This window comes from Vitis riparia, chromosome 18 (assembly GCF_004353265.1).
Source record: "Vitis riparia cultivar Riparia Gloire de Montpellier isolate 1030 chromosome 18, EGFV_Vit.rip_1.0, whole genome shotgun sequence".
Classification (NCBI taxonomy): domain Eukaryota; kingdom Viridiplantae; phylum Streptophyta; class Magnoliopsida; order Vitales; family Vitaceae; genus Vitis; species Vitis riparia.
In genome coordinates, this window is record NC_048448.1 from 9,174,920 (window position 1) to 9,194,674 (window position 19,755).

The 19,755-nt window shown below is 32.5% G+C and overlaps 1 protein-coding gene across 2 annotated transcripts in view; it reads right to left on the reverse strand.

Moving 5' to 3' along the window:
* The window catches only part of LOC117905993 (ran-binding protein M homolog), a 46,794-nt gene extending 45,543 nt beyond the window's left edge, over window positions 1–1,251 (reverse strand). Inside the window, exon 1 of one of the 2 annotated variants that reach the window (XM_034818907.1) lies at window positions 716–1,251. In XM_034818907.1, the coding sequence (XP_034674798.1) occupies window positions 716–1,071 (356 nt within the window). In that variant the 5' untranslated portion in view covers window positions 1,072–1,251. The remainder of the gene's footprint in view (window positions 1–715) is intronic. The other variant, XM_034818906.1, reaches the window with a different exon arrangement.
* Window positions 1,252–19,755: the final 18,504 nt, after the last annotated feature.

Sequence of the window (19,755 nt, forward strand, 5' to 3'; positions counted from 1 at the left end):
TTGTCCCATTAGGACTTGAACCCGGAACCTCCCACAAGCCCTCCCCATCTCTTCACCACTTGAGCCAGGCCTCAAAGGCTTCCATTGCTTTCCAATATTGAACACAGTTCAGGAATATTTTTATTTCCTAGAATTACAGAATCCAAATAATGGAAAATATGAGCCTTATTTATTTTCTTTTGTTTCATATTTGTAAGCAATCAAAGAGATCAGAAGGAAAATCTCATAATAAAGGAAACAAAACAAAACAAAAAGAAAAATAAAAAAACTTATGGCTCCTTTAGTTGTGAATAGGTAAAACAAACAAACAAGCAGAATAAAGATTCTCCACAAATTAAAAAAACTATATAATTTCTTTCCCTTTCATATATTTTCTCACCAACCAATCAGAGGACAAAAGAAATGTCTTAACGAGGAAATAGAACAAGAATTAAAAACAAGTTTTGTCCAACAGAGAAAGCATACAATCAAGAAAAGATTTGCGTTAACTAAAAATTCTCAAAATCATAATCTTTAAATTTCCAAATGATTTCCAAATCCAAAATCCAGTCATTAATTTCTTCTCTTTTCCTGCATTTTCTCAAGAAGAAAACAGAGAATCCCTCCAAAACTCCTTGAACAAGCAAACGCCAGGGCAAGAATTCCCAACCATACACCAAGTTTCCATCATTTTACCACATTTTCTCGGCAACCAAACACCCAAACAGCAACTTACCCGGGCTGCCTCCGCATCTTGAAACCCTCGCAGGTGAATCCAATGGCAATTTGCCCCTTCACGCCTGCGCTTTTCACGTGAATCTCGAAATAGTACACGAGACGCTTCACCGGCGCCGGCCGATTCCCTTGGACAACTCCCACGTCGTGGCCGTGCATATGGACGGTGGGGTACTTCACCGACAGCTTGTCCGGAGACACCAGCAAGAACCCGCCGGAGCTGTTGATGGTGTTGAGCTCCGTGGGAGGCTCCTCCCGGTCGTCGTCGTCGTCGACATCCATGGCGGAGCGCGTCGAGCCAAGACGAGAGAGCTTGAGGAAGTGGGTGGCGAGATCTTGGCTGTTGTCGTTCAACATTTTTGTGGGAATCAGAGATTCATGAGAAGAAAAGCTGACCTGAGAGATCTAAAACCCTAGGTTTTCAGAAGAAAATGGGAACAGTGTTTCAAGAAAGCAGATTTCGGTGTTTGGATTGATGGAAAGGGAAGGAAAGAGAAAAGAGTGTTAGGCAGAGGAATCTTTGCTCGTCAGATGATGCAATGTAATCACGGTTTTAACTTTTAACTTTTTATGTATAAATCGGTTTATCGCTAGATTTACAGGCTAAATGAAGGGGTCCGTCTCCTCATTTAAAAATTTACATAAACAATTTCTCAAATTAAGGTAAAAATTAATTTTTTTTTAAAAAACAATTTTAAATTTCATTTTACTTGCATCCTAACAATATCGTGTTTTTATATATTTTTAATTTTTTAATTTTTTTTTTTTACATATTCTTAATAGATAAGATTAAAATAGTATGCTATAATTGGTCCCAAAAAGTGTGATCGAGAATATAAAAGAAAAAAAATGAAAGATAAAAATAAAAATAGATTTAAAGTTAATAAATTTTTTTATATAATAATTTGAAAAGTACTATGCAAAAAAATTTTAAAAGGTGTATAAAAAAATATAGAAAATTGAATATAATTTTTAAAGTTTTAAATTAAGTAATTTTTACATAGAAAATGAAAGTAACATATAAAAATAATTGGGAAAAGTAGGATTTGATTCACTAATATGATTTCTTTGACAATATTTCCTCTTAAAATTTTAGGAAATAAAAAAATATTAATCCTATTTAAATAGGATTTTTTTACATTGTATTTTCTAAAATTTTAGGAAACTAAAATAAGAATCCTACAAGGTGTTTGTTTCTTAAAAAAGAAAATTCTCAAATAATAATAATAATAATAATAAAATATTAAAATGAATGAAAGCATTTAAATGAAGAGATCTAATTGTTAATTGATTTGGATTAAATGACAAATAAATGGGCATTTTTAGAAATAATTAGATGACTCATTAAAAAGTTAATGTATTTCAAATTATTTTTAAATAAATAAAGATAATATTAATTTTAAAAATTTTGGGTTCTTTTTTTCATATATTTTCATATTAGTGAATCAAATCCCACTTTTCCCAAAATAATTAGTAATGTCAAATCTATTTTTTATTTTCATATATTTTATCTTTTTTTTTCTCAAAATTTTCAACAACCATTAGTATTTTTTTTTCTTTTTTATTATTTTTTGGTATTTAAATATAACCATTAAATGGATAGACATTTTCAATAATTCATTTTATTTCACATAAATTTTGTCCATTAAGAATGAATGTATAATATAAATTTGATTTTGTAAAACATTTATTCATTTTGATAGTACATTTATTTATGAGGAAATTCTCCAAACATGTCTCGGAAAAAATATCATTTTTTTATTTATTTTATAACTCATTTTTTAACGTACAATCACTTTTTCTCTTCACCTATCACTTATTTTTAAAATATGTTTAAATATTATTTCGAATAATTTAATAAATAATTACTTAAAAAATTGCCCACTTATTTTAATGTCTCTTCTTCATCCATTCATATCTCACTCACTTCAAATCGATCTAATTTATTAAATCTTCCATTAATTGCATAATTTGCTTGTATTTATTAGTCTAATTTTTAAACATTTGAAATGGTACACCATGTGTTGTAGTTGCATTTTTTACATGTGTCATGTTAAACATGTTTCTTAAGAGCTATTTTGAACCAAAACAAACTTCATAAGAGCTATTTTGAGAGTAATTTTGTTAAAAATGTTTCTTAATATTCGAAAATGTTTTTAGGCAATAAAAGTTCGTTTCACATTTCTACAAGTGTTTTTCATTATTATTATTAATTAGGTATTTGTAAAATTTGGAAAACATTTTTAAAAAGTTAAAAAATCACTTAAGTATTTCTTGAAGAAGCACTTAATTGGTGATTCTTCTAAGAATGATTTTATAGAAAACGCTTTAATTAAAAATATTTCAACTAGAAACACTCTCAAACGAATTCTAAATGCTTGACAAAATTTTTAAAATTACTTTTAACAAATATGAAAAATCACTTGAAGGAATTCTTGAAGTTGTTAGGTGATTTTTCCATAAATTACTTTTTTTATTATATAAGTTACCAAAAACAATATCAAAACACTTTCTTAATTTATATCCAAAAAAGTAATGCGATGTTTGGTTTTTCAAAATTTTAGGAAAAAATATGAGAAAAAAGATAATGAACAAGGTAAAGGGCAAAATGAAGAAAAGAACAAATAAAGAAAAATAAAAATAAATATATTTAAACTTAATAAATTACTTTTGCATACTTTTTCCACTTCATTTCACTTATTTTTCTTTTTCTCTACAAAAAAAAAATAATATATACTTTTTTTTAACTAATTTTAATTATATTTAATGTTCTTTTATATTTTGCATAATAAATCAAATTGAGAAAATTATTTTCTTTATTATTATTATTATTTTGATATTTTCCACTAACCAAATATAGTCTAAGCGATTTTTTTCAAAAACAGTTTTAATAGTAAAGGAAAAAGGTTTCAGATTACCTTTTGAAATGCTTAAGAATCTCCATTAGTTATTTTATTGACAAATTTACTACCCAAGTTGTGAATAGAACTGTAAATACAAAAACCATTTTGTTTTAATCAACACAAGAGCCTTAACACTTGTTTTCACAAAGAAAACTAAAAAAATTCAAGAGAGGACTTTGTTCTAGAAAGAAGAATCATGTACATTTTCTAGTTTTCTCAAGGAGAGAGAAAAAAGAACTTATTCTTTCTGTTTTTGTTTCTTAGAGAAATAGAGCCCTCTTTTTTTTATAATGGCAATTTTTGGGTAGTTTCAAAACTCCTAGAAACTACTTCTCTACAACCATTTTTTATTTATTAGGTTAAGTTGGGCAGCTTACTTGGGCACTTAAACTTGACTCCAACACCTCCTACTCGCACAAAATGGACGTGTTAGGAAAGTAAATCTTGTCTATTTGTTGACAATTTTGTTTTGTGTAATGTTTGACCATCAAAATCTTTTTAGATAGTGACTTGTTTTCCATTGAAGGTCAAAGGTTGTTGTTTGTCCAATCGGGAAGTCATAGGTACGTCTAAAGAGGTTTGATTTGTGACAAATTAGGTTATGTTGAGATATTAAGAGGATCAGTTTTTGTTTTGAACTTAAAATGATTTAAATTTGTTCTTTGAAAGAGAGCAAGATCGCTTAAGCGCTCAAAACTACTCAAGCGAGCCATGCAGTTCAAGTGCTCAAGGCACTCAAGCCGTCCATGAGTTGGCTCAAGCGGTCATGCAATTTTTGTTGAGTTTTTCATGCAATTTCAATTGAAAAAACTTCCAAAATTGAGACTCTTTAAGCTTTTGCCTATAAATATCTCCCTATAAGCCTTAGAGGTAATGAGATTGAAGATAGATTATTGAGAGACATTTCATTCTCTAGAGAAGGTCTCCTAGAGAGAGCCCAAAGTGTCACACCATTATCGATCTCTCATTTAAGGATTATTATTTGAATTTTGGGTTGAAGACCTTTATCCTTTCGAAGTGGCTAAATGATCTACTATGGAACAATAAGAGGTTGCTACGTCACAGACTTAGATCTAGTTATAGGTCTTGGAAAGTAAGTCTTTAAGGAAAAGGGTCAAGTAAATTTGTGTAACTTGATTTCAAATATTGGATTTAGATTAGTAGGTCCAAGACTTCATGGTTTTTTATTTTTCGTAGTTAGTGTAGGGGATTTCCACGTAAAAAATCTTGTGTCTTAGTCAATATCTTTTATATTTGATATTATATTTGAATTGCCTATAATTGAGAACAAATTATCCTTAACATCTCGTAGGGTAAAATAATTGGGTATAACATATAAATTTTTATTGAAAATTTTGAAATCACCTATTCACCCTTCCCCTTAGTCTAGGTGTTCCCTATTGGACTTTAGGTTTTCCAAGGCTAAAATAGCCCGATTAATAACAGCTAAGTCCATTCTATTCCATTTTTTAAGGTCATTCATAAAGGCAAATAGGTTGCGCGATCATGTGAACACACCTACAATTTGGAAGCTATAAACTTATGTACTTGTTAGAGATTCATAATAGCTCAACCTTAAAATTTGAGTGAACCATAATAATCATGTCTCGTTGTATCCAAAACTTATTTAGTTATATTTTTAATGTATACACTTAATCATTTGAAGTTGTATATTCTATTCAACATTATAAGTGTATTTACAATTATATCAGCTACAAAAGTGATATAACCAGTCGATCATGAATACATTTTTGTTAACGTCACTTAAAAATTTTTCCTTTTGAGCTCACGCCTTTGAGATTCAAATTAATCACTTGCCTAATATATCTCATAAGGATAAATTATTTCATTTCCATTGGAAACATACCAAAGTAGAAACATTAATTTGTAACATCAAAACATAATCAAAAGTACAAAGCGTACAATAAATGATTATTATAATTGTAATAAGTCCTAAGGATTTCACACAGTGAAAATGCAAGGATTAATCACTCATTTTTCTTATTAGTCTCGCATTCAAACACATGTAGTATGAAATACATGCTATGGTGGTTTCTCTTCATTTGAAGAGTATATGTCAAACTACAACCATATGGACCTTAACTAAGAGCTTCATACTAGTAGCTTGCTCAAGTTTCGCATCTGTAGTTCTCCTTAAACCTTTTATGCTTGAACTTAAGTCTAATTTAAACAAGCAAATGTAATTGTGGGCGATGACATTTGGTCAAGATGACATTTATTATAAACCTCATCTTGATACTCAATTAAGGCCACACTCATCATCTTTGTATACTTTCTACTCATTTATTATTATTAGTTTATTGTGTCTCGCCCTAGCTCATAAATACATTGATTGGGGTGATTGCTTATTTGAGAGAGCCAACCTCTACTTGTTGACCTACATTTGAGACTATATTGTTGGGAACCCTGGATCACTCTGTTCCTATGCCCTGAATTTCACAGGGAGCATGGAAATCTATCCTAGGCTCTCTAAATCTATCTCAATGAAAAACCAGGTATTCAAAAATCAATATTTATACGACAAAAATCATAGATCTAGAGAATAAAATCACATACCTTTGATCTGGATGTTCCCAGATCAATTCCAATCGATGTAGATAACTCCAAAGTTGTATTAGATCTCATAAACACCATGATCTTCTACCTAATGACTCTTCTTGTGTTTAGGCACTAAGATGGTGGAGATCTCAAGGGTGGAGGGTAGGGTTCTCTCTTTCGATTGCAGGAAAAAATGGTAAGACGACGAGAGTTCTCATTATATTGAAAGTCCAATTACCAGTATGAAATGAGTACTAACTCATCGCAAAGACTCACAAACATATAATCCTTTGTTATCCAAAGATACTTGAGTATATGCTTGACATTTACCCAAAACTCTAATAAGGAAATGAACTAATATCCACTCATTATTCCTATAACAAAGCAAATATCTGGTTTAACACATCGCATCACATACTTAAGACTATCCATTGCAAAGCCATAGGATACCACCTAAATGCGATATCTTTCCACGGATGTCCAAGGACATTGATTTTAAGAAAGACAACCCCAAACCCAAAGGGTAATAAACCCTTCTTGGAGTTTTGCATCATGTACTTGACCAAATGCTCATCAATGTAGGTGACATGATGCAATTTTCCTATTCTTGCAGTCCTAAAGGACCTTCACCCTAAGAATATATTGCGCTTTCCATTTGATTTTAAATTACATCTTTTCTATTTGATCCAATTTGGAAAAAAAAAATTCTACACTAAAATTCAAATTATCACAACCATCCTCATGATTATAATTACTATTATTATTATTATTATTATTATTGTTATTGTTAAGGTGTATCTAATTTAAAGCTTTTTCTCTCTCTGATAATATATCAATAACCTTTTCGAAGTCTAAGAAGATATAATAGATTCTTTCTAAATTTTGAAAAGTATTGTGCTTAAAAAATTTGCTTGTAAGTTAAATTATAGTAAGGGGTTGTTTCAACTTTTACATTTTAGTGAATAAGAATAAGTTCTTGTCTTAAGAGAATAATATTATTTTAAAATTACTTTTAGTCAAGTTATAAGGACTCAAGAAAGAGAATAAAGATTATGGGTGCTATATGCAAATAAGAAAGCTTTTGAATGAAGGCTTTTACGGTCTTTGAGAAGAAAGTTTGTAGAACCCACTTAGATTGGGGCCTTACTAGAAGACCAAGGATTTCCTATACTAGATGGGATGAGGCCCAACCAATCTAGTAATGCCCATTTGACCGAAAAGAGTTGAGACTTACCCACTTCTTTAAATCATATTTGATTAGGCCTACCTAGCTTAGGAAACGCATACTTTGGTGAAGCTATGTAAGGCCATCTTAGAGCCTACCAAGCTATATGTCAACACATGCCTATGACGACTAAATCAACTTTGCACAACTAAATAAGACATGTGTGGATTGACTCAAGCTTGCTAAGGGGTACAATTGGGTTAGTTTAAGCGAAGCCATTTTAGAGAAACCATCAAGTCTAAAGCTTTTCAAGTCCACTTGAATAAGGTATTTTGACCTAATATTTCTATTTAAGGCTAAGTGCCTATTCCTTCCAAACTTACCTAGGTTGGTAAAAACATAATTTGCAACGCTATGCCAAACCATCTTAGGGCCTACCTAGCTATAGGTTGAAACCTATCTATGAGGACCAAATCAAGCCTACTAAACTAATAAGACATGTGTGGATGGACTCAAGCTTGCTTAATGGGTTGGATTGGGCTGGTGAAGGCAAAACTGGTTTAGAGCAACATAAAGTCCAAAGTTGTCTAAGACCATTTGAATAGGCTATTTTGACCTAATCTTTCCATTTAAGGCTTTTTCTAAAGGCATATTTCTTGTAAATGACTAGAATATTCTCAAAGTTCATAAAAGATAAGGCTTGATTATACGATAATGCCAACTCTAACAATTATAGAATGAGATAAGGGTTATCATAATCTAGGATGATCCCAACCCTAGGGTTTATACTAATATTTGTACGAATCTACCCTCTATAAATTGAGTGCTCTGTTTCTCTTTAAGGCACACAAAATCTTCTTTTCTTTCCTTGTACTTTTTCTTCTCATTTGATTACTTAACTATTAGAAGATTCATGTCCAATACCTTTTGTATGGATCTTTGTGGATCTTCGCATCGCTGCCTTGTCATAAATTACCAGTCTCCCATTCAACTTCATAAGGTGAGAATTTTTTTTTGTATCTTCAATTTATTTGGTTACTAGATTGAGTTAAACAAAAGATAAACATTTTCATATATAAATCTATTTCATTTAATTCACTCATGTATTCTAGATCGTAGTTGCTAATTGAGTTTCTAGGTTAAGAAAATTTGCAAATAGATTAGGGTTTTTAAATTAATCAACCAGTATATGTTTTTTATCTTTGTGGATCTTCACATCACTGCCTTGTCATAAGTCATAAATTACCAATCTCCCATTCAACTTCATAAGGTGAGAATTTTTTTTTTTTGTATCTTCAATTTATTTGGTTACTAGATTGAGGTAAACAAAAGATAAATATTTTCATATATAAATCTATTTCATTTAATTCACTCATGTATTCTAGATCGTAGTTGCTAATTGAGTTTCTAGATTAAGAAAATTTGCAAATAGATTAGGGTTTTTAAATTAATCAACCAGTATATGTTTTTGATTTTTTTTTCATTTATATAGTTCAATTTGGTTAATTAGAATATATATTTTTATTTGTTCAATTGAAGGATTAAATTTATTTTATAAGTGACCATTACGAATTTATTATAAAATTATGTTATTTGACTAATTTAGGGGAAATAGAAGGTACTAATTCTTTGTTAATTAAATTAATAAATTGGATTAGATCAAATTACTAAATTTTTTAGAATCCAAATAATCTTATTTTGGACAATTAATCACTATATCGAATTTCAAGTTTTTAGATTTTAATCTTTGATTTTATAAGTTAGATCTCAGTTTAATTTTATTTAGATTGTATTTGTTGTTAAATTTGAATTATTAATTGTTTAGAATGATTAATTTAGGGTGTAGTGTGTATTTGGTTTATTTTGAATGGCCTTGAATTTGTATGCATGGAGACTTTCATTAATAAAGTGGAATAATGGGCTAGTGATTAATTTAGAGTATGACTCACTCGTTTGAAGGTTTTTGCCTAGTGTTGGATTAAACTATTATGAGCATTGTCAATATTATAGGATCTTAATTATTTGTAAAGAACCATTAGAATGCTTTTAACTTTTGATTGAGGTTGCATGCTTTTTGTGTACATAAGATGTTTGCAAGATTTTTGTGTAAAATGATTCAAGTATAAGGATGTTATTTGAACTAACTCTTATTTATTTATTTATTTTTTAATCCATAAGTAAGAATAATCATGCTAAGATCGAGAAGTGGTATAGAAAAAATTAGCTTATCCAAAATTTTTGTGGATAAAGCATAACGTATGCATATCTATTTAAAGTAAAGCTAAGAAATAGTAGGGAAATACTTCTCATTTGATTGATTTTGTTTTGATTGTTAGATATTTCTTATTATTTACATTTGATAAGAAGTGAGAATGATTTTGTTGGAATTTGCCATTACTGCCTTCATTACTGTAAATGCTTGTTTTAAGAGAGCTATCTTACTTTAATACCATTTTGATTGATTTGTGAAGAATACATATAATTATATAGTTTGAAATGATTTTTCTTGGATTGTAAGGGTCTTGGAAAACTCCACTTTGGTGAAGAATGTACTTCCCTTGAAATTTACACATTGTGATTGATGAATCAATGATTTAGCAAAACATAAAGAGAGGTACGTATGCTATTCTACTCTATGACATAGTGATATTCATTTATGCATATTCAATGAATTTTTGAGACAATATTATTATCCAAGACCAAAAAAATATACAAAATAAATAAATAAATAAAATAAAAAAATCTCAAACTCATAGTTCATTAATTCACTTGTGGTTGCATATGTAGCATCTGATAGATCTAATGAAATCTTGGTTCATGGTTTCATGCAAAAGTGAAAAATGGAGCTCACCTTCTTGAAGCGTGCATGAAGAACAGCCTTATATGCCTTTCTAATGTCATCATTTATGACATTAAGTAGGATAGGGTTCTCCTTCTACAATATTTCAATCTTGTCTAGTGACAAGTTGGGGAGAAGGTAGTTCTGGAAGGAAGAGAAATCAAGCATATATTTCGGTATGCATTAGTCTTCTGAAGTACTTTGCTTATTAGCCATGGAATGTGTGGTTGATGGTCATCCTCCATTTCAGATGTAGGTACGTATATTTCAATCAATAATGGCTTTATCACTAGCATTTTCCATTATATAATATTTTTAACAGGATCAGACTCTAAGAAAAATATGGGAATTAACTGTTAGTTGTTACATATGGAGGGTATGGATTTGATCAATTCTAAATTTATGTCATCTACAGAAAATCCCTGCTATCCATAGAAAAGGTGCCACAATTCGCCTAAATATGATAAGAAATTTGAAAAATTAAGGTGGCGTTTGTTTTTTTTTGCTTAATTCTAAATAAAACTTTTATTTAACTTAGTGTTAAATAATACTTAATAGTGTTAAGTATTAAGTTGTTTTTTTTTTAATATTTTATTTCTATTAACTTAATGCTAAAAAACATTGAGATTGTTTTTTTTTTTTTTTTAAACAAGAGCCCCTTCCAATGCTCCTATACCTGTCAACAAGCCCACCTACATAAACCCCTCTACCCTCCTCCATCACTTGGCCATCCCTCTCCTTTGTATCATTATGTCTTTCAAGCATTTTCACAAACACTTCCCACACGAAACGTTTTCTTCATTTTTTTTTTTAATAACTCTAACATGGCCAGACCTCAGCAGCGATATCGAGGCGTCAGACAAAGGCATTGGGGTAGTTGGGTCTCTAAAATTTGCCACCAACTTCTGTAAGTTCACACATATGAACATGTACATGTTTCGGTTTTGGTTTTGTTCACGTTTCGGTGTCCACTTCCAAGTTGCTAATTGAAATCGGGTTTGTGCAGGAAGATTGGAATTTGGTTGGGCACATTCGAAACGGCGGAGGACGTTGCTCGGGCCTATGACGAGGTGGTGAGGCTCATGTGTGGTCCGAGGGCGAGAACCAACTTCCCTTACAATCCGAACGCCTCCCAGTTATCGTCTTCCAAGCTTCTTTCAACTACTTTAACTGCATTTTCTATTTAAAAAACTGGCTTTTTTTATTAAGCCAATTTTTTTTTTAAAATTTAGTAATAAGTCATCAAAAATTAAAAAAACAAACAACCTAAATTCTGAAAGCAAATTGCTTTCAGAAAAAAAGCCAAAAAAAAAAAAAAAACGCCACCTAAGGCTTGTTCCATGCTTAACTTATTATGTTGATCTATTTTGTTCGGGTTTATCTAACTTTGAAATTATTAGAGAGACTATTAAATTTTCCATAAATTTTGATCACAGTAGATGCTAGGAGGGTTTTAGAGCATTGATTCGAATAGTAGAGTAGTCCATAGTTATTGTATGGTGAGAAAAGCAGAAACGAAGAATTTGAAACTTGGGCATGGACGATTGAGTTTGGATATTGAAGAAAATATCGATTTCCAACTATCAGGTTCTCGGTTAACTAAAGAAAGTGGATGTGGAAAAACCTGGATGCAAGGATAGCTCCATAGAAATTGTAGATGGAAAACATGATGGTGATCTTAAGCTGCTTAGCCTTTGGATTGAACTACAATTATATTACCATAGTAATTTTTTATTTTTATTTTTGGAAATGAAATGATTAACTTCCCTATTGTACATGAATTCTTTATTTGAAATTTGAATTAGCTCTAATTGGTTGTGCAATAAAATTCAATCTAGAAATATTCTTATTCTTCATATCATTTGATGAAATAATTTGACATGCCTTTCTCAAGCAAAGAAAATTCCATGGAAGGCAATTTATCATTCAAATCAATCAGGTGCAGGCAATGTTCTTACTCATTCTGCAGTGGACGTTCATACTATTAACTCGAAAATTTTCTTCTAGTGAGTAGTTTCCATACCAAAGTGATAGAATTTCAACCTCCTTGTGAATGCATCATTCTCCTTTAATGGTATCAATGATATGGAGCTAACAAGAAGATGAGAACCATATTCATAGTTAGGAATTTTGTTAGCTTTCTAAATAATACTTGCTCTATTGTTCCATCTATCTCTTTCTTACTTCCCATATCTTTTTTGGCTCTTTGAATGATTGTTGTGTTGGAGAAGATGTTGCCACAATACATGGAAGCATTAAGGTAAAATTTAGGTTTGATTTCAGCAACCAATCCTCTAAAATTTATTAGTCATGATCACCCATAAATGGAGGATAGATGGTGAAGATCTAAACTAAGTTTTAAGGCATTATACAACTAAGCCTTTTGGAATTGTTTTGTTGCCTACAAAACAGAGGAAAATAGGTGAATGAATGTTGAATGTATGGGTTAGAAGTTGAATCATTCTTATCTTGCTACCCCCTAAAATTTTAGAGCATGACTCTTATTTTAAGGTTCTTTGGTAACCTAAAAATGGATGAAGATATTAGACCATGGAATTTTTGTTTTTTATTTTTTTATTTTTTTTAAGAAAATCAAACTAGTTAACTTCCCTTCCATACATGGGTTGTTTTTGTGACATTTGTGAAAACAAAGAAGAAGAGAAAAAAAAGAAAATTAGGGTTTCATTAACTAAAGGTTTGAGAAAAAGATTACATAAAAAAACTTTATATAGGCTAACAAGAAGGACTAAAAGACTATTCTACCCTTATTGATAATGCGAAATAACTAAGCTAAAATACTATCTAACATTCCTCCTCAAACTCATGATGCAGTAGTAAGAAGCATTGAGAGATTGCTAACAAAAAAATGAAACCACTGAACAATTTGAGACTTTATGGATAAGTCGATAATCTACATGGAATAAGAGACAAAGGATAGAGTAATCGTCCTACTCTGGAGTTCTGGCCGAGTAGTTTGACAATCGATATCAATGTGTTTCAGTCATGAAAATCTAAATTGCAGGCAATCTAAATGGAACTTTTGTTGTCACAATAAAGAGGAGTGAGAGTGGTAATAGGTACACCCATATTTGCTAATAACTAACGCAATCAAACAATCTCATTTATGGTAGTTGCCATAGCACGGTACTTAGCCTTAGTGGAAGATCAAAAGACAATGTTCTATTTTTACTTTTCCACAAAATAAGAGATCCACCCAAAAAGATGTAAAAACCAATAGTAGACTTTTGATTAGTTGGGTCACCAACCCAATCAACATCACAGTAGGCATGAAGATATAAGGAAGAAGATATAGGAAAGACAAGACTCTGCCAAAGAGTGCGTCGAAGATAGCATAAAATGCAAATAACAACAATCTAATAAATTGTAGTGGGAGACGCAATGAATTAATTGACAATGTACATAACATAAGAAATATCTAAACGAGTAATAGTGAGATAAATTAAGCTACCAACCAGGGTCCAATAAAAAGTGGGATTAGGTAAAAGAGTACTATCTGTAAGAGCATATCGAACATTAAGCTCTAGAGGAATATCAACAGGTCGAGTATCCATAAGTTGAGCTCAATGAAGGATATTTGCTATGTATTTAGATTGAGAAAGAAGATAATCCTTAAGAGAATAGGAAAATCAATACCCAAGAAGTAATGAAAAGGATCTAAGTCTTTCATGTCAAACTACTGAGCCAATTTAGTCTTTAGCAATGCAATACCATTAACATCATTACCAATAATAATCATGCCATCAACACAAAGTGAAAGAAGAATATGATCAACAGAGGTAGACTTAACAAAATGAGTTGAATCATGAGCATTAAAATAAAAATCAAGGGAAGTAACCACAAAAAACCTCTTAAACCAAGCTCGAGGGGCTTCTTTAAGACAATACAAAGCCTTTTTGAGTTTGCAAACTTCTCTAGGGTTGTGAGAAACATCAGGAGTAGATACCATATAATTTCCTCTTTAAGATCTCCATTTAAGAAAACATTTTTAACGCCCATCTATGAGATGTGCCACTGGTGGATGAAGACGACTGCAATGAGAGCATGAATAGTGGTCATCCTAGCAACTGGTGCAAAAGTCTCCTCATAGTCCATACCATATTTATGAGTGAAACCCTTCACAACCAACCTAGCTTTGTAGCGCTCAACTGAACCATCTGACTTTGTTTTGATTTTATAAACCTAATGAGAACCAATAGAGCTCTTACCAAGTGGAAGTGGCACTAAATCCCAAGTATCTATCTGATGTAAAGCAAAAAGTTCCTTAACCATAGCGTACTGCCAATTGGGATCAAGAACAACCTTTGTATAGGAGATAGGCTTACAAAGATTGTGAAGAGATGCTAAAAATAAAGTAAATGAAGGAGAATAACAAGAATAAGCAAAATCTGGAAATTTAGTGGAGTTACAAATATGCTTTGGATAGCGAGATAGGGGAGGATCTGCAATCATAAGAGGTGTTGAGATGATCGAAGAAGGAGACATGGAGGTATCATTTATGGAAGGAGAAACATAAAAAATACCATGAGTTGCATCAGTCGTAGTTGCCCGAGTCCTACAAGAATAATGATAAAGAAAATGCTATATAAAAGGAGGTAAGGGAGTGATAGGAAGAGGAATATCATATGATATGGGAGGTATAGGGTTAGAAGGATCATCAAGAAAAGGGTTAATGCAGATAATATCAAACTTTGACAAGGTATGACACTTGGAAGGAATAGAGAAGAAAGGAAAATGCTAAAATAAGAAGACATGATGAGAAATATATAGCTTTTAGGCAACAAGTTCATAACAATGATAACCCTTTTGACCCTCACCACAACCAAGAAAGACATAAATGATGATGTGTGAAGATAGCTTGTTACGCTCTACACTAGGATGAAGAACAAAACAAGTGCAACCAAAAACATGTAAAAAGTAGTTAAGAGGGTGACCATACAAACTTTCATAAGGAAATAGACTTCATGTATGAGAAAATGGTATTTTATTGATCAAATGCACAACAATGAGAACAACTTCGCCTTAAAATACACTTGGGACACTAGCAAACAAGAGAAGGAAGTGAGCGGTCTTAATAATATGCCTATGTTTTCTTTCAACGACCCCATTTTATTGAGGAGTGTCAATACAAGAGGATTGGTGCACAATACCATCAGAGATAAGTAATTTAGAAAAGACTGTAGAAGTGTATTCTTCACCCAAATCACAATGAAAACACTTGATAACAACAAAGTGTTGAGTTTTAACAAATGAGTGAAAAATACTATAAACATGTATAAAATCAGACTGACGCTTTAGTGGATAAACCCAACAATATCAAGTATGATCATCAATAAAAAAGACATAATATATGGACCCCCTTTTTGTGGCAATAGGGAAGGGCCCACCCAATTAGAATGAATCAAGTCAAATGGTGCAATAGAGGAGGAAACACTTCGATTAAAGGGTAAAGTAGAAAACTTTGCTAGTTTACAACCACTATAATAAGAAATATCATGAGTTTGCAAATCGCTCAAAGATCCTTACAAATTAAATATTTTAATCAAGGGGTCGAAACATGGCCAAGTCTAGAGCATCACAAATAAAACCTAGAGGAATATGAAGTTAAATGGAAATATAACAAGTCAATACCTGAAGTAGCTACATCTAGAACTCATGGAAGTCGTTGCTTGTCTATGACATATAAGCCTCCCTACCTACGGTCTATCCTAATCAACCTCTGGGATTGAGGATCCTATACATGACAAGAAGTAGAAGAAAAATGAATAGAATAACCATAATCATAGAGTTGACTCATAGATATGAGATTCATAGTAAGTTTAGGAATGCAATAAATATAAAAGAGAGACAAATGAGACTTGCTAAAGGCATGTGAGTGCTATCAATAGTCATGACTGACATAGAAGAAGAAGAATGACACATAGATACAAAAGAGGATGAAAAAGATGACATGATGTGAGGCATAGAAGTCTAAGACCCATAAAAAAGATGATTTATTTGAAGTGTTAGGCGAGGACAGACTCGACGAAGATAGAATAGACATGGCATACAATTGTGGTGATGGCTGTGTGGTAAGGAACTTATAAAACTACTCTAGAATGGCCACCATGTTAGGATATGAGGATGATGCAACTTCAAGTATAACTGCTACAGTATTAGGTTGTGCTGGCCTACAAGTTTGCTGTTGAGTTTGTCCTATAGGACACCATTGCTGTAAAGGTGGGGGTTGTTACCACTATTATTGCGTAAGAAAAGGCGGTCACACTATTACTGCATAAGAGGATGTTACTGAAATGTTTGTGCTCTATGCAATAGTTTAGGACACTGAGCCTTTCAATGTATTTTCTGCTTATAAAAGTTAGACTCATCAAAACTAACATTTTTTGGTGGTTTAGTCTTGTTACTTGAGAATGGTTTGCTAAGAACAACCAGAATTGATGGGCTAGATGTTAGGGAAGAGTCTTTTTCTGCCTAAGTCTTGAGATGTGTCTCTTTAGCTAGAAGCTCACTTACCACTATGTCAATAAAGGGATAAGGATGAGGACGACGATGCTGAATATTTTCCTAAAGCCCCTCAAAGTCATCACAAAGAGCCATCGAGAATTAGATGTTGTCTCTCTCAATGAGCTAGATACTCAACATTGCTTTGAAGAGATGCAGGCTCTGTGAGTGCCAACTAATCCCAAAAATCAAACATCATAGAATAGAACTCTTGAATACTTATATCCTTTTGTTACACTACTTGAATATTATACTCCAACTGATATTGTTTTACAAAGTTTGACTATGTGTACAACCGTGCCAAATGATCCCAAACTTGTTTTATAGTCTCATATTTTGCAAATGGTATGCTAATAGAGTGCTCAACAAAATTATTAATCCAAGTAAGATCTTTGAGTTGTTTGCTTCCCAACTAATAATTTGCTTACAATATAATCCAAACAAAACAAAGTGAGAAAATAAAGGCTAATCTTTAAAAGAGAAAACACCCAAGAGGGAAGGTGAATTTGGATTAAAAAAAATTCTTTTTAAACACAACAAATTTAAGCACAAGAGGAGCAAATAAAAAGAGATAAAGTTAGAGAAATCAAATTTAGATTTTATAGTGGTTTGACACTTCCTTGCCTACGTCCACTCTCATCAAGCTCCTAACTAAGTGAGGGTTCTACTAACTTGAAGCTGTAACCAAGCTTCCAATCACCTTTACACTTGGATTCTGGCTCTAATGAGCTCTTACACAATCTCTTCAAGTTTCAACTCACTTGAAAGCTTTAACACTCAATTAACAAGAATGAATCTCTTAACCTAGCTCAACAATAGCTCAAATACAACTTAAGGCTAGGATGAATCACAAAGGTGCACTATAGGATATGCAAATGAAGATTTAATGCACCAAGAAAGAAATGAGAGCTTTTAAGGCAAGAACAAGTGGGTAGACAAATAAATGCAGGTGTTCTCTTGCTCATAAATGAAATGAAGCTCTCTATTTATAGGTTTTTAACCTCGAGAGTCAAGAAAACCAAAAAGCAGCCTCAACCAGTCGAGCTGGGGGTTGATCGGTTCACTAGCCGTTGGAGCATTTAATGCTTGGCAGGTGACCGTTACCTTCGACCGAACCTCGACTGGATCTCGACTGGAGGTCGACCGGGAAGGCAAATACCTCGACCATGAAGAAAAGGTTACTGGAAGAGAGAGAGTGTGTGTGTTTTTTGCACTCCTCGATTGGGAAGAGGGAACCAGTCGATTGGTATCCTGGTCGGTTGAGATGGTTGGTCAATGCCTTGACCGGTTCACCATTTTTTACCCGAAAACCTATCTTTTTCTGGTATTTTCTTTTCTAACACTTAGACAAGGTCTTTAGGTAAATTAGTATGCCAATTTTGAACTGATTTGCCTAAGGTTCATTTGATAAAACTCAGGTTTTGATGAAACTTTAACTTTAAAGAATAAACTGAGTTTTTCAAAGATGCATGAAATGATATGTAAATCCTAAGTGCACCCATGCATTCATCTTACATATTGTTAGAAATTTGAGGCTACTCTAAACTATGGTAATCACCCTAAAGGGGGGGGGGGGGGGGGGGGGGGGGTAAATAGGGTGATGGTCTTTTTTTCACAAATTTAAGCTATGCAAAAATAAGAGACAATTATATGGAAGTATATAATAAACAAAATAAAGACAATTGCATATAATTTAAAAGAGTTAGGGAAGAGAGAGTGCAAACACGAGAGTTTATAGTGGTTCCGCACTTCCTTGCCGACGTCCACTCTCCTCAACCTCCTAACCGAGTGAGGATTCCACTATCTTGAAGCTTCAACCAAGCTTCCAATCACTTTACAATTGGATTATGGTTCCAATTCACCCTCTTGGACTTTTGGCTCCAAGAACCCTTTACACTTCTTAAGAGATATCCCACTCTTGAACAACCCCTCAAGTGATACCCCACACTTGAGAAAATTCCTCACAAAGATATACAAATAATGATATCTCAAAATCCTAGTAATAGAACTTTAGACTCAAAGATACAAGAAAAATTAGGATTGAATGGTGCACTAAAGATATGCAAGTTATGAAACAATGGTGCACTCAAAAACACTATTCCAAGGCTCAAATATAATCAAGAATGATTTGGAAAGGTTAAACTTATAAAATAATAAAGATTGGAGCCTTTTTATAGAAGAAAAAAAGTCAAACTAGCCGTTGGGGGTTCGACCGGTCGAGCTAGGGGTCGATCGGTTGACTAGCCATTAGGAAAAGTGACTGTTGGGCCTCAATCGGAACTCAACCGATTGAGGTTCAACCTTGACCGGGAAGAGAAGGCCACTGGGAGAGAGAGAAACTTTTTGGCCTCCCTCAACTGGTCCTCGATCGGACGAGCACAACCGGTCGACCGGTTGAATTGGTTGAGCCATTTTTTTTTGCTCAACACTCAACCTTTTTCAACTTAAAGCCTTTTAACACAAGTTTGAAAATCATTTAACATAAGGTTTTAGTTGAAAACATGAAATCATCCAATTCTTAAGATATTTAAAACAATATTACTCTTGGATGATTTTGGTGCATAAATAAAGAATGAAATGCATGAAAGTCCTAGTGCATCAACAACCTTACAAAGAGATCTTAAGAAGCTTTGGTCTTGAAGAACTCTTCTCTTTGAGGTGGTCTTCTTCTTCATGATTTCTCCTTGGCTTGATTTATCTTTGGATTGCCACTTTGGAAGTCGTCTTGCCTAATCACACTTGAAATATGATCATTAGTTTTAAACCTTGTTTTGTTATCATCAAAATCAAGATTAACCAAACCTTGGTTTCACACATATGTTTCCTATAATTAAATGTCTTCCAAAGGTCTTGATCTTGCATACATTAGGTCTTTTGATGAATTTCCAAATTAACATCTGAAATTCTTTATAATTCAAACCAATTAGTAACTTAACCATGGTTTGTTATCATCAAAACCTGATTAGGAGAACCCTTGGGCTAACACAAAGTAAACAAAAACATCAAATAATCGAACCTTCAAAACAACTACAAAATAAACATCTTCAAATTTGCTT